General features: G+C 29.9%; 1 protein-coding gene and 1 pseudogene across 1 annotated transcript; both read left to right on the top strand.

Moving 5' to 3' along the window:
* LOC121224955 (uncharacterized) overlaps positions 1–16,519 on the top strand; it is an 81,204-nt pseudogene that overhangs the window by 61,825 nt on the left and 2,860 nt on the right.
* Positions 878–4,258, top strand: LOC107920746 (eukaryotic translation initiation factor NCBP). The gene is made up of 5 exons (XM_016850591.2): positions 878–1,208; positions 2,253–2,348; positions 2,422–2,526; positions 2,663–2,740; positions 3,801–4,258. Exons 1-5 carry the CDS (start codon positions 1,041–1,043, stop codon positions 4,050–4,052), a joined length of 699 nt encoding a protein of 232 aa, XP_016706080.1. The 5' UTR covers positions 878–1,040; the 3' UTR covers positions 4,053–4,258.

Genomic DNA, 16,519 nt, shown 5'->3' with positions numbered 1-16,519 from the left:
TGTCGTGCTTGCATACAGGGGCAAAACTAAGGGGCTAGCAAGGGCCCCAACCCTCCTAAAATGGAAAATTTCCCATTTAGGCCCTTTAATATTTTTAAAATTTTAAATTAGTAAATGTAAAATTGCACTTTGCCCCTTAAAAATATAAAAATTTGATTTAATCCTTTAAAAATTATAAAGATATAGGTTATTAAAATAATGAAATTGCATTTTTGCTATCGGAAAAATTATAATTTAATTTTGGCACCCTAAAATTTTTTTTTGGTTTTACCCCTGTCTACATAACCACTACTAATCGGGGTTTCATTTATGCTTCATCCCTTGACAACATAACTTTTGTAAACTTGAAGCCATAGTTACAATTCAATTCGAGACCATATAATCACCGTCAACTGGGACTTTGAGTTGCAACACGATCTGACTTCTTGAGTGATGGCTCTTACTCACATGGTAGATGAAATTTGTGGATCACTCAGCTCCATGACACCACTATAAATGAAAATATTCCTTAAAATTATAACAATTTCTATCTCAAACATGGGCAAAAATAAATCTACAAATTTATAATTTCCAACCGTAAGAAAAAAAATTTACCAAAGTGAAAATGTGTCCTATAGGGTACGTTTTTATTCTCTTTCCCACATCAGTAAAAACACATCTTGTAGGACGCATTTTCTTTTCTCTCTCCAAAAATAACGTAGAACAATAAATTAAAAAAACTAAAGCATATATCTAAAAATTAGCCCGTAAATAATCTACAACCTATTTTATTTTTGTAATTTTTTTTATAACCTAAGTAAAAACCAAGTGGTTGGCATTGGATAAATTATGTTTTAGAATACTTTATTTGTACCTAAAAGGAAGAAGAAACCAAATAACAAGGCCAACCAACCTACGTACCAAACAGGACGCAGACAAAAACATCAATGCGCAACGCACCGTTTCATCTCCTTTCCTTTCCCATTCCCCATTAAAAAGAACGAACATGGGAAAAAAAAAACGTTAGGGCTTCTGCAGAGAGAGGGGAAAAAGAATCGAAAATGGAAATTACGGAGAAAAGGGAAGGAGAGAGCAATAACAGCAGCAAAGATTTGAACAACAATGATAATATCAACAACGATTTGACAGATTCTGATGGCAATAATACGAGTAAAGAAGCTGAAGAACGCCGAGCCCGTGACCTCAAAGCCGGTTTGCATCCTCTCAAGGTATTTTTATTTCTCATGATTTTTCTTTTCTTTTTGAAAAAAATTAATTTATGTGAATATATGTGTAATGTTTTGCTTGTGGATAGATCTGTTTACAATTTCAAAATATCGCTTTTGAAATTTTTAGGTTTAATGACGGACTATGGCATTTTATTTCGATTCAGATAACTTTTTTTTTAACATTTTAAAGATATAATATTTCACTGGTCTTTTTAAAACAAGAAATTTTGTTTTCGGAAATTTATTTCATTTTGCTGAATAATTGTTTCTCATTTCAATTTTCACGTATTCATATTGAAATATTGATTCCTTTTTGAAGTTATTAACATTTGGAATGATTTACTCAATTGAGACACTTGACGATTCAGTGAAAGAATTTATGTAATAGAAACACTGTTTTCTCTTTTGTTTGTTTTTCCTGATTAGTTTGGAGAGGTAGTCTAGGAAGTGATTAGTTGATTATTATATATATATATTAAAGCATCCCGGAGCTTTTGCAGCACTTAACTTTTAAGTTCATAATGTGGTTGCAGAAGTGCATGCTTCGACTTAGAAGAGACAAATGAGTTCTCCAATACTATCGTGGCGATGCATTAGTTTACCTGAATTCACTTGAACACCTATGGATATCTTATTGAACTAGACAATCCAAATTCTGATCAAAATGTGAAAGAACACCATGGTAACAAATGAAAATAAACCTTGAAATGAATCTCTTTTCATGGTGTAGATAGCCCACCATGGTACTACCTTAGCAAAGTATTGTATCCAACTCAGTTTCTACACATTCTATAATTAGTCCTAATTAACTAAGGTAAAATGAATTCACTTCAAGTTAAGGGAAAGTATGATCTCCGCACTGTGCTACCTTTTATGTTGTAGTTCATGTTTCATGATCTAAATGAGCTGTATCCAACTAACTTAGGCTTCAATTTTTATGATGTTCTTGGCTCTTCATTTTCTTGGTCTGACATATATATAACTATTCAAGTGCCAAATTGGTTGCTTATTAGTCCCCTTATTTGGTTCTCACATTTTTTACAGCACAAGTTTGTCTTCTGGTACACTCGTCGGACACCTGGAGTTCGAACCCAAACAGCCTATGAGGACAATATAAAGAAAATTGTGGATTTCAGTACTGTAAGTTCTTTTTAAAAAGCTAACTGTGTTTGATTGTAAATATTCTCACCTTGGTATAAATATTTCTTTTTAGGTTGAAGGTTTTTGGGTCTGTTATTGCCACTTGGCCCGTCCTTCTACTTTGCCAAGCCCAACAGATTTGCATTTATTCAAGGAGGGAATCCGTCCACTATGGGAGGTAATTATCGAAGGCCTCACCTTCAAACTGCCAGTGCCACTTTATATATATATAATATTATATAACTGCTATCAAATCTTGAACATTTTATTTAACATGAGTCCTTTGTGGTTTCATAAAATTGTTATTATCTCAGGACTCTGCAAACTGCAATGGTGGCAAGTGGATAATTCGGTTCAAAAAGGTTGTTTCAGGTCGCTTTTGGGAAGATCTGGTAAGAAAGAATACCACTTGTAATAATCTATTTTCTGATATTCTAATTAGGTTTTGTTCTATGAACAAGTTTAAAAGTCTCTTTTAAATCAGCTTTCTGCAATCAAACCAGAGCTTTTTAAATTCTAGTCTTGATCATGGGAATTCCACCTTAATTGAAGCACATACTTGATGTCTACCTGTTCTATAACTAAATGAGAGCTTTTACGGTTTCTTTAACTTCTTTAGACTATTTCATGGGAAGTATAGTGATATTATGGTTGAAGATGGAGGTGCAGAATGTTATTCTCTGTTCTGTGCAAATACTTTGGAGTTCCATTAACAGTAAACTCCCTGTCTTTTGATTAAGCTGTGAGATAGGAATCTGAAAATAGTTTAGTTGATTATAAAGGTTGTTATTCGGCTCTTAGCCAGGTGTGTGCCTCAATTGATTACATGGGTGCCTATTTAACGCTTGAAAATATCAATTCCAAATGTATGTGTTGATAGTGTATCTTTTTGTTTGAAGGGGGAAGAAATTGGGCATTTTTGTAACCCACTGATCATTGATATGAAGAATAATAGTTTCATTTTTTTCTGAAAAGATGAGAAGTTCTAGGGTGAGCTTTCAATCGGCTTTAATTACACCAAATATTACCTAATTACACAAATTATTACAAATATTATATAATACAAATTACACAAAACTTTGTCTGATTACACAAACTATTGTAATTTTCTAATTTTTTGTGAAACATTGAAGCTGATGGAAAGCTCGAAACAAGGAGTTTCTTTTAGAATTTTCCCTAAGAGATTCCTGAAATCTGGTTCAAATTTCCTTAGAAGCGCATTTTTTACCATCTTGTTTCTTTTCTAGTTGACATTTAGGCTTTATTGGTGCAAATGTTAACCTCGCTGCCTCTTTTAAAGATGCTTCCTGATTTTAAGCTATAAAATAAACAAATAAATAGATTGTAAGACATCTTGGTAAATGCAACTGTTCCGTTTGGAGGTGTGTGAAATGTTGTATTAGTGTGTGATTGGGTGTCTGAGTGATGGGCATTTGATGTTGTACATTGCAGGTTCTTGCCTTGGTTGGTGATCAACTTGATTACGGAGATAATGTTTGTGGTGTAGTGCTGAGCATTCGCTTCAATGAGGATATATTGAGCGTATGGAATCGTAATGCGTCGGATCATCAGGCTGTTATGGCTCTAAGAGATTCAATCAAACGGCACTTAAAGCTTCCCCACAGCTATGTGATGGAGTACAAGCCCCACGATGCTTCTTTGCGTGACAACTCATCATATCGAAACACGTGGTTGAGAGGTTAGAAGTTGAGAAAACGAGAACACTTAAAAAGACTGTTTAACGTCTCTGCATCTTTGGATGTTATGACATGGAAAACCATAGTTGATTATAATCGTTATGTTGGACTATGAGACAGGTAGGTGTCACCAATGTTGGTTTTATGGAAATGTTATGCTCCTCCATCCATTGGTATCCATATATTATTAATATGAAGTTGGTTTCGCTAAAATGTTTGTAGAAGCCTTTCGTTCAAATTCTATTTGTAGTTTGGCCACTATCATGCTACTAAGGTTAGAGCAAAAATTTAGGAGCACGAGCAAGGTTAAAATAAGATTAATTTTTATAGATTCAATTTTTCGTAATGTATTAAGAAAATATAAGACAAATAAGAGATACGCAAGTTGACAATTTATTTTTGGGTAAACTAAATAGTGGTTCAACTATTAGATTGTCTATATTTAAAAAAAAATATTTTTGTTATTTATGTCATTGAAATATAATATTTTGGTCTTTAAATTATTAACGGAAAGTTCGCTTGGTTATTTTGTAAGATAAACTATAAAAATAATAATTCAATTCTTAGTATATTTTTAATTTGGTCATTCATGTTTAAAATTATCTATTTGAATCACTAATATTATGGAAATTTAAATATTTTAGTCATTCTTTTGTTAATCACTAATGACAGTCTTTTATCGGCATAATAACAAATTTAGTTTTCCAATGTTTTACAAATTTTATCAATTTAGTCTTACTTTTTAAAAACTCAAATTTTAGAAACTTTAAAAAATTATCTGAAAGATCTTTTTTTTTATAAAAATATATAAGGGTTTATAAAAATACATACAAAATTATAAATGAATATATTTTTTTCTTTTTTGACATAAAATTTATTTATTAAATAATATTTTTATAAATAAAACATTTTTTAGAAAAATACCCCACAAACAATACTTAAATGAGATTCAAACTATTCCTTTTTTTAGTTTATTTTATAATAATAAAATTTATTATGCGTTTTGCCTTGCTCGAAAGTTCTTGTCAAATTTGTTGGGTATTAGGTACCACTTTTGTGTACAATCATCGGCACTAATAATCCTTCAAACTTCTTGATTTCCACGCCCTCCATCATCATGCCATCGGACTAAGAATTGGTCATAGAGTTGTCGGCATGACCTTCCACCTATTGGGTCTCTAAGACCTCATCCTTACCTTTATACCCCAACTATGCTCACCCTCAAGCACAACAAACTCGTTATGGGCAACAACCTAAAGATATTGATTCTTAGCGTTTTCAACCTCATGCAATAGTTTTTTACTCAACCTGAACATGGTGTGTAACATTCTCGAAAACCTCTTGGTCATAATAGTGTTATTTTGAGCAATTACAAGTTGAATTTTTTAGAATAAGTAAAATGAGATTTATAAGTGTTAGTGGAGAAGGTAGTGGGAGATTGGAAGAAAATTAAAAAATTATTGTATTCAGAATTATTCCAGGATATAGACTAAATTGTAAGGTTTTACAAAGTGTTTGTGTCAAAGTGAGAAATTAGAAGTATAAAAAATTAAATTGAATTATTGGTGAAATATGTGAGGACATGAAATTTTTTTTTTACTAAGATCAAATGGATAAGTATAATGGATAGATTTTTTTTAGTAATAATAATATTTTATTTTCATCATTACTACTACTATTATTATATTAAATTATTTGATTTGATTAAAATATTAGGGGAAGGATGTAGAGAATTCTCCATTTTCTTTCTCATTCACATTACGGTCATTAGAAGGAAAGAAAATTTTTCTTTTTTCTACAATTTGGTCCCTCATCTCCATTAAAGGCTTTTCCAAGCTCAAAATCATCAATTTCCCATAGAAACTTTAGCTAATTCAAATTACCCACAACCTACAAAGTTTAATTTTCAAGTTGGAAGTGGGGAGTACATGTTTGAAATGAAAGAAAAAACTAGATAATGTGATAAACTAAGGTTTTAAGGTAAGATCTTCATGATTTAGTAATAGTTTCATGTCTACTTTGATTATTTGAGCATGAAAGTGTTGTGGATTGAGAACATTGATACCTTATATTTATGATATTGATATAAAATGAGGAGAAACACAAAGAAGAAGCTACAAGGAGTTTAGATAAGGGAAAGAAAGTAGACAAAGCTTGAAGGAAGTATTATTAGCCAAATTTGTAAGTACTTTAGAATTCTTCTTATTTAATTAGGTTTTTGAAATTTTATGGTAATGTCATGAATTTGAGTATTTTTAACTTAATAAATATGTGAATAATTCAAGTAGTAAAAGAATGTGGTTATTGTTGATGTGAATATATGTGTGGAGAAAAGGACTAAATTGTAAAATATTGGAAAGTTACTAGTTACTATGAAATTTGATTGTGCTTGGGATGAATATTGGATTTATAATGATGTTAAAGCCCTTGTAAATAAGTTTTGAACTTGTGGGATATAGATGGCATGCCATCAGGAATTTCTTAGTGCGCTCGTGAATTTAGCACTTTGGTGCTCGTGATCTAGCACTATTACTATTTGTGATAATCTAGCACTTATGTGCTTGTGTACTTCGTCATTATATTTCATATATCCTTCTTGTTTAGTCAAGTTGAGGTAGGGATATAACAAAGAGAATTGAGTATTCATCTATTTATAATTTTGCATGTATTTTTATTAAAAAATAAAGTATTATTTTTAAAGGGGTTTTTTTTTGAATTTTTAAGAATCATGAATAAATTGACAGAATGTGCAAAGTTGAGGGATAAATTTGTTGAATTCTTTAAAATTAGGACCAAATTGATAGAATTTATAAATATTGGAGAGTTAAATTTATTATTATGCCAATAAAAAAAATGCCATGTCAAACATTCTACAGATAAGGGACAAAAAATTAAACTTTGATAAGATTAGTAATTAAAATAGATAATTTTTAGGTTGAGTGAACCAAACTAAAATGAGGTCTATCTAATTAAAACGGGAAAGGAGAAACAATGAAAGATGAATAAAAAAGAAAAAGTCAAAAAGGTATAAACTCCAAAGGGGTGGGTTGTTCCAAACTCCAAAGTGAAGTCTCACCTCACCTCCTAACTCAAACACTTTAATCCTCCTTTGCTTTATTGTCTTATTCCACTTAAATCTATCTATATCTACTAAAACAATGAAAAGATTATCAATCCCTTTTTCTTAATATTATTTCTTTTCCATTTTAACTAATAACAAATTTATATAAATATATTTTTGATTCTTTACAATTTTAAAAAACAAACTAATTGACTAACATTTTAAAATATTTATAAAAATACCCAAAAATTTATTAAAAAGAAGTTTTAATATATATATTTAAAAAAATCTAAAAATTATGGAAAAATGTTCATTTTTAAAAAAAAATTATAAATTTGAACCTTAAAGTAAATTACTAATTAAAGTTTATAAAACTAAAGCATTTTGTTTTGAAAGTTTTTCAAATATATATGGTCTCAAATTTATGTACCTAGCATGGAACTAATCATGTTGTCAACAAGATTTTAATTTCACCTACTTAATTCTTAATTTAACTTCAACAATTTCATTCGACTCCACTTCACTCAAATTTAATTTCAGAAAAAAAGTAAATTGAATTAAGATGATAAAATAGATTTCGTCAACCCAAATAACTAAAAAAATTTAATATTTTAAAAACAGACCTAAATTTCAAGAAAAAACAAGTATTGTGGAAATGGACGAATTTGATAAATTAATTAAATTGACATTGACGGTCTAACTACTAGTATATCATAAGCTTTGAAATTAATAATAAACTTCACAACCCTCAATTATTATTAAATACATATAAAATTGTTGATTAATTATTATTTTAAGTTCATTATTGACTTCTCCACAATTATGTTTATGGTGGTAAATTTTTTAACTAAAATATCCAAAATTTAAATAGTATACTCGAAATGATTGTGCCTTCAAAAGAATTAGACATCATTGATCAAAGTCAACTTAAATCTCTACTTAATTTTAAATAATTATAATTAATTTAAAATTTAAAATGACTTTTAAAAAAAAAAATCTCAAATTGAGTTTAAATCACAATTATATCTTAAAATATAAATTGTAAAATAATGAAAATCCCCCACCATCATGGAGGCCTAATTTTATTTTTAAATATTTTTAATAATTTATTTAATTAAATCATATAAATTAATTAAATTTCTAAATTAATGAATTAATCGATATAACCACAAGTTTATCATTCAACAGGTAAAGTAGAAGGTTTTGATCGTGGCACAATTTTGTTTTCTACTGGACTTGACAAAAGAAAAACTGAAGCTGGATACGTTTGCAGCATAATTTTCTTTTTATCGTTTTCTCTACTGGCTATATATATATATGACTTTTTTTTTTTGAAAAGATAAGCCATATTTGAATATTTAATTTATAAAAGTAACTAATTATAAATAGATTAATACGCACATAAAATCAAATATATAATTACATAAATAATTAATAATTAATAAGTAATTGAATTTTAATAAAAATAACATGATAATGTTTTGTGTGAATTAAATTTTAAAATTTAAACGTTGAAATATTAAATAAATTAAAATATTATAAAAATACATAAAAATGGTAAATAACCGAATATTCTTTTGTAAGTTTTAATTTCTTTAAATTATAATGATTTTATATATCAATCAATATAAAAATAATAATTCTATTTTAAATATGAATGCAATTTTAATATCTTTGAATATCATTTAACATTATTAATATAAATATGGTTTTAATATTTTTTATTATATTTTCACTTTTTAATCTTTTTATGATTTTTTTAAAAGTTTACAAGTACATTATAATAGAAGTAGAGATATAAATACATGTTTGAGTAACCATCAAGTGTAGAATCAAATTATTACAACATAAATAGAGTAAGAACTGAAACAAAGAATCAAATTATTACAACACAAACAAATTATGAACAAGAACAAACCAAACTATAAATTGATTAACTAGACTAAAACCCACATATGGAAACAATTCATGGTGGGACTTGGAGACCTACATATTTAATTGCACATGGTGAGTCTCGAGTTTGGGTACTCAGGACCTAGGGCCTCCACCTTTGCCAACTATACCAAGGCCTCATTAGAATTCATTTTTACTTTATTTTATTGCCACCATTATAATTGAATTCAAACACATATCCTATTATTGGAAAAATAAGGCAAAATTGTAAAAAAAGATTTTAGGTTGGGTGTTTTATTAATTAGGGAAATAGGTCTTTTTTTTTTTTACCAAGGTGGGTGACATGTGGCAAAAGTGCGTTATGTAAGAAACATACCAGAAGGGAGTGATTCTAACAATGAAGTTCAAGACAATACTGAAGGAATCTAGTAAGATTTTAGGCTGTATGAACCTCTATCCCACATGCTCAATGTTGACATTGATGCTCGACATGTGTTGGAATTTCTAAAATTGCCTCATAGAAGATCAAGCCATGTGGGTTCTTCTAAAAATTTTGGCAATTTGCAAGTCGAAATGGAGATTTCCATCATAAATACTATTATTTCAGTAAAGTGGTGCAACATAAAAAAAATAGGGTCAATTTTTAATTTACGAAATCTCGATCAAATACATATGAGGTGAAGTACGTAAAGCATGACGATGGAAGTCCCTGGAAAATCATGGCACCTGTGAGGAAGACGACAAGATTGTGGATGATAAAGAAATATGACGTTCCAAATACTTGTATTACAACAACCTAATTTTCAGTGGTATTGAAAAATGGGTTTCAGAACTTCATTTCCATAAACCGAGTCTGTAAATATAAAATAAGAATATTTATGAAATTATTATAAAAAATATTGAAGTCTAGTCAAGAAATTTCATCGTTAAAATAGTTAATTAAAGCTTAAGGACTAAGTTGTAAAAGTCCAATCGCTATTGAGTTTTCATTAAGAAAAGGCTTAAGGACTTACATAGCAATTATCTCAGGGACTAAAATGGTTATTAAACCAGTGTTTTCTTATACTTAGTGGATGATGATGTGGAATTCCACTTTGTCTTGTTAATGATAGATTAAGTATATTAAACTTAACTAACACTAATTAAATAAGCTTAATTAAAACTAAACTAAGTATAAATATGTGTGTTAGTGAAATTTTTCATCATCTTCTTCTCTACTCTTCCAACAGTCCATGCTTAGAAAACCTAAGGAAGAAAGCTTTGAATTCATCTAACATTTTGCCACTATATAGGTATGAACATCAAGTCTTTTTCTTGTAATTTTTATAGATTTGTGATCATGGAAGCTTGAATTAGCTAGCCCATTTACCAATTTGATCAATTTTGAAAATTTAGCAAGTTTCCATTATTGATAAATTGATGGATTAGGCTTGAATTGAAGCACAGTGGGGTACTGTTAGGTTTTCGGGTTATTCTTTGGTAAGGTAAGTGATGGAAGGATGTCTTTTGGATACTAAAATCAACAATACCTTACTTGTTTTATTGCCTAAGGTTTAAGGGCTAGAGAAGATCACGCAGTTTAGACCAATCAGTCTATGTACAGTTCTGTATAAAATTATTATGAAGACAATTATTAATAGGCTACGTCCGCTGATGGTTAAGCTTGTCCAACAGAACTAAGCAAGATTTGTGATGGGTAAGAATTTCAGAGGTTGTAAATATGGGATGGTGTTGAAATTGACCTTAAAAAGGCATATGATTGTATCAGTTGGGATTTTTTAAAGGACACATTCTATAAAGCAGGCTTATTGGTGCTGTTAGTCACTATAATCTTGAACTATGTCTCGTCTTCTTCATTTTAAGTGCTATGGAATGGTGCAATAACATGTAAGTTTACTCCATCCTGGGGTATTTGACAGATAGACCCTCTATCACCTTATCTGTTTGTGTGTGCATAGAGAGATTGGGTCATCTTATTAAGGAGGCGGTGAGTCAAAGGAAGTGGAAACTATTGCTACTTTCTAGGAGAAGCCTGGCATTGTCACATTTATTTTTTACGAATGACTTAATGTTATTTTGCGAGGCTTTACCAGAATAACTTGAGAATATTATGGATATTTTAGACACTTTTTTGTTATTATTCGGAACAATAAGTGAATAGAAATAAATCTCAAATTTTTTTCTCACCAAATGTACCAATTGAAATGGTTGTAAATATCTGTAGGATTGTGGGGTTTGTTCGAGTTGAGGATCTCAGAACGCATCTTGGGATGCCGCTTATTCCTAAGAGAGTTGGAGTTAATACGTTTGACTTCATGGTTAATAAAGTCCAAAATAGACTAAATGATTGGGAACCGAAAAAGTTTTCGTTAGCTGGCAGAATAACTTTAACTAAATCGATCCTCCTCTCGATCCCCAATTATTTCAAGGCTACTGTCCGTATTCCTATCTCTGTTTGTGGGGTTATTGAAAAACTAGCTTGTAATTTTATTTGGGGTCCACTTGTGAAGCAAGGAAACTGACTTTATTAAGTTGGGCTAAATGTTGTCAACTGATGGATGTTTTTGGTCTTGGTTTACGAAGTCTGGTTACTTAAAATAAGATTTTTTGATGAAGTTAGGTTTCAGTTGCTCACTAGGACTGATGCTCTATGGTTACAAATTGAGAGAAATAAGTATAATGTTTGTGGGATCCTTCCTAATAGTATTGCAATGAGCAATTGTTTTGTTTTATGGAAGTCATTATCAGGGATATGGACAGATGTGATTAATAATGTCTATTGGGCTATAGAGGATGGGTGCCTTACAAAATTTTGGAATGAAAATTGGATTTGTCTAGTAGGTCCACTCAGGAGTTACTTTAGAGGCTTGATCGACCAAATGACACTTTACGTGTTTGTGATGTTGTGCATGGGAATGGTAACTAGGATTGGGTTCAGTTAATGAGCTTTTTGCCGGATCACATTGTTATACAGATAGCTGCTATTTTGCCACCTTAGTTTGATGTGGGTCCTGATTGACTTGCTTGGAGATGGTGTCAAAAAATAGTTTTTCATCGGTAGAGATGTACATATGTATTCATCAATATGGGTCTACTGTGAGCTTAAATGTTTGGAAGTTGATGTAGAAGTTGAAGGCACCTCAAGAGGTTAGGGTATTCATATGGATCATGTGGAAGAATAGAATTTTAACTAATATGGAGCACATAAGAAGGCTTATGCCAAATGAAAGCCAATGCCCGAGGTGTTGCAATGTCTATGAATCAGAGATCCATGCCGTTCGTAATTACTTTTTTCCTAAGTCTGTCTGGCGATCAGTTGTGCCATCTCATGCATGGGTAAGTTTTTTTTTTGTTATGCCTATGAATGATTGGATATTATGGAATTTAGAGAATGTTGGGGATTATGGTAGTCAAGTTGTTGAATGGTGTAGTTTTTTTCCTATAATGTGTTGGTTGCTATGAAAGAATCGGAATACATTTGTGTTTTCAAATTGCCACAGTAACTTCGAGGAAATTATTGATAAGGGCATCAGTTGGGCAAGAAATTATGTGAGAATGTCTTATCCTGTATTTCAGTATAGTCCTATGGTTACTGTTTCACATTGGTCAATGCCTTCTAAAGGCTGGATTAAACTGAACATAGATGTAACAGTTTCACCAAATGGATATTATGCCGGGATTGGGGGAATGTTTAGAGATACTGATGCTAATTGGCTCTGGTGATTCTCAAGGTTGCTAGGTAAGGAAATAATTTTTAAGATTGAAGCGAGAACTATTTTGGAGGGGCTTCGTTTAGCATGGGAAAAGGGGAGTCGTCAGTTAAAAGTTGAAAGTGATAATCCTTTTTGGATAGAGACGATTGTTGAGGGAGGTGCAGCTAATAGTCAGATAATGAAATTACGTGGGATTCATCAAATGGTGTGTTAAGGGTGGAAGGTTTATTTTCGCCATGTTCCAAGAAATCACAATGTTGTCGCTGATCATATGGCAAAGGTTATGGCAACAAGATTCACTGAGATCTAAGTTTTTGAGGTCTCACCCCATTCCATGCGGGATTTAGTTCAAACAGATTATTTTAGATTTACAAGGGCGAATGAGCCTATTCATTAGTTTCGCTTAAAGTTGTTTTATTTTATCAAAAAAAAATTGCAACTTAAAAGCTTAATATATAGATTAGCCAATGAACTTGGCAATTTTTCTCACATTGACCCCTAAATTTATTTATTTTTTTGAGTTATGTTGGTCCTTAAAGTTGGCATTTGTTATACAAGTTGGTCCCTACACTAACACCGTTTGTTTTTTTTAAAGAATTTGTTGATGTGAACAAGCATGAGGAAGACACGTGGAGAAATAAGAAAATGACACGTAGATTTATTTTTAACCATTCTTTAAAAAATTTAAAAAACCTTAAATTTTGAAAATAAATTAAAATCTGTTAAAAATATATAAGAAATATATAAATTTTAAAACTTCAATAAAAGAACATATATAAATTGAAAATAAAAATAAAATTTTAGTTAAAAATTCAAAAAATATTAAATATGTTTAAAAAATAAAAAATAAATTTGGTCAAATTTTTAGTAATTACAAGAAATTGAAAAACTAAAAAAATTAATTAAAAATATAAAATAAATAAATTTGGTTAAATTCAAAATTGATCGGTTGACGTTGGTCAACACCCTATCAGTGTCGGTCAAAGCTGATCAAGCTGAGTTATCTTTGGTCGATACTCAATCAATTTTTCATTTTTTTCTAAATTTCTAAAAAACTTGAATTTTTTTATTTTTGTATATTTTTTAATTTTATTTGTTGTGTACTTTTAGATTTAAAAAAAATATTTTTTAAAGTTAACTTTTTAAAGAGTAAGCTTTTAAATGTTAACTTTTAACTTAATTTTTTATTTCATTTTTATTTTTTTATATATTCAATTTTTAAAATTTTAAAATATATAATATCTCTTAAAATTTTAAAAAATAATTCTGATTTTTTTTTCAAAATTTTAAGGTTTTTTTAATTTTTTAAGAATGATTAAATATAAATCCACATGTCATCCCCTCATTTCTCCACGTGTCACCCCATACTTGTCGACATCAGCAAATTCTTGAAAAATAAATTGTGTTAGTGTAAGGATGCCAACCTTAGGGATCAATATAATCCAAAAATAAGTTTAGGGGCCAATATGAGAAAATTTATCAAGTTAGGGGCCGTTCTATATATTAAGCCTTAGAAATAAACTAACGGTGTTAACCATACAGGTTGATTTGTGTAATGGATGCTAACTTTAGGGACAAATGTAATCGAAAAAAAACTTAGGAGCCAATTTGAGAAAAATTACAAAATTTAGGGGTCAATCTATATATTAAACCTAATTTAAACTTATTAATATATATAATATGAACTATTAGCATGTGAATATATAAATATAACAAATAATTCCTTAAAGAAAAATAAATAATATTAAAGTTAAGCTTCAAGCTGAAACAATACTTTAGGTTTCTATTTGATAAACATTTTTATTTTTATTTTTATAATAAATTATATTAATTATGGATTCTATTTCTATAATTTATAAAAATTAAGAAATTAATTCTATCGATTTTAATTTTTCAAAATTTGGTCATTGTACTTTTAAAAAAATTAAAAATTAATTCAATAATTTGTAAATAAATAAACTTGAATTGTTGATTATTGTTAATTTATTACATATAAATTAATAAATTATTAATTTTTAGATCAATGCAAAATGAATAATATTATTGTAGAAGCCCAATTTCACCCGAGCCCTACCAGCAAAACAAACTTCAGCCCAAACGGCCCAATTACATTACAAAATTAATTGGACCAGCCCAAATACAAACAATAGGCCCAAATACAGCCTAAACCCAATGAAAAACTAGGGTTTCAGAACCTTAGTTTCCCCCATGTGCGCCGTACACCTCTACAGTACCCACCCCTCTGCCACCGCCGTTCGCTACGTCCCATCCGCACCTGCCTCTGACGTCACGCCGCTCGTCTATCACCCTGCAAACACGCAACACAAGCAGAAGCAGAAGGAGACAAGACCAAAATTTTTATTTTTATTTTGGCTATAAAGCCGATTTGTAAGAAACGAAATAGGGGGATTTTTCTGGGATTTTTTTCTTCTTCTCTTTCGGCAAAAGCCGAACACTATAAAAGGGGGTTCTTTTTCTTTTCTTTCTTGTAACACATTCACAGAAATAAAAGCAAAAAAAAAAAAAAATCAAAGGTGATTTCCAAGTTTTGTTTCTGATTTCAATCTTTCCTTTTTATTTTTATCACTGTTTTTACTTTTTATTTTTATTTATTTAACGAAAATATAAAAAGAAAAAAAGAAAGAAACTCACCGGGACGGATTTCAAGCGCCAATCTGATGTTTCGTCGGCCGTCGAAAGCAGTGGCGGTGCGACGAGCGCAACGGCGGCGCTAAAAGGAACCAAGGGCCGGATTTTTTTTTAGAGAAAAAAGAAAGGTCTTTTTGAATTTTTTTTTAAAACAGTGGCTGAAATGAAAAGAAAATAAAAAAGGAGGTGTTTAAATACAGATGCAAAACGACGCCGTATAGGGCCTTCTGACCCGCGCGCGACCCGACCCGCTCTAGGGGGTCCGCGTGTTTTCGCGGAATGGGTTATTTACAACCCTGGTCCCTCCGCGTTTATGGCTCTCTTAATTTACTCCCTTTTCGTTTGTTTCATTTTTTTAATTTAGCCCCATAGTTTAATTTGTTTTTCAATCTGGTCCTTCGTAACGCCGCGTTTTGGGGTGCTTGGTCTATTTGCCATTTTGGACCTCCCTCTTTCTGCGCGTGTCGCGGTTCAGTCCTTTCGTTTTTTTATTTGAAATTCGCCCGGTATTTTTGTTTATATTTCGGTTTAGTCCCTTTTTTTAGCAATTTTATTATTATTATCATCTATTATTATTATTATTATTATTATTATTATTATTATTATTATTATTATTATCTTTACTATTATTATTATTATTATTATTATCAATATTATGGTTATTATTGTGATGTTTTTATTTACATTTACTTATGAAAATTTTAGATATATGTGTTTTATTATATTATTATTATTATATAATTGTTTATATATATACACGTATATATACACTTTTAACTTAGTTAATATAAATACTCATTTTTATATACATATGCACCTTCCTTTTACATGTATTTCATTATTTTCATATTCCATAATTTTATATCTATATATATGTACATATTTTGTATATACATATTTATTATTTATATTTAAAATGTATTTCATATATTTTATATATTTCGTAATTTACATATACACACATATTTTAATTTAGGCCTATATACATATATATATATATATCTCTTTGTTCTTTTTTAATTGTATTTACTCTTTATTTATCTCATTTCCATTATTATTTCGAATGAATGTTTAGCTTTATTTGCCTATGTACGTTGTCACTTTGAATGTTGTCGATTTGTCCTTTTAACTGTTTTATATTAATTGCAATTGCTTGTA

The sequence above is a fragment of the Gossypium hirsutum genome, chromosome D13, assembly GCF_007990345.1.
Source record: "Gossypium hirsutum isolate 1008001.06 chromosome D13, Gossypium_hirsutum_v2.1, whole genome shotgun sequence".
Classification (NCBI taxonomy): domain Eukaryota; kingdom Viridiplantae; phylum Streptophyta; class Magnoliopsida; order Malvales; family Malvaceae; genus Gossypium; species Gossypium hirsutum.
The sequence above is the reverse complement of the archived record's forward strand: the minus strand, read 5'-3'. Positions and strand labels throughout refer to the sequence as shown.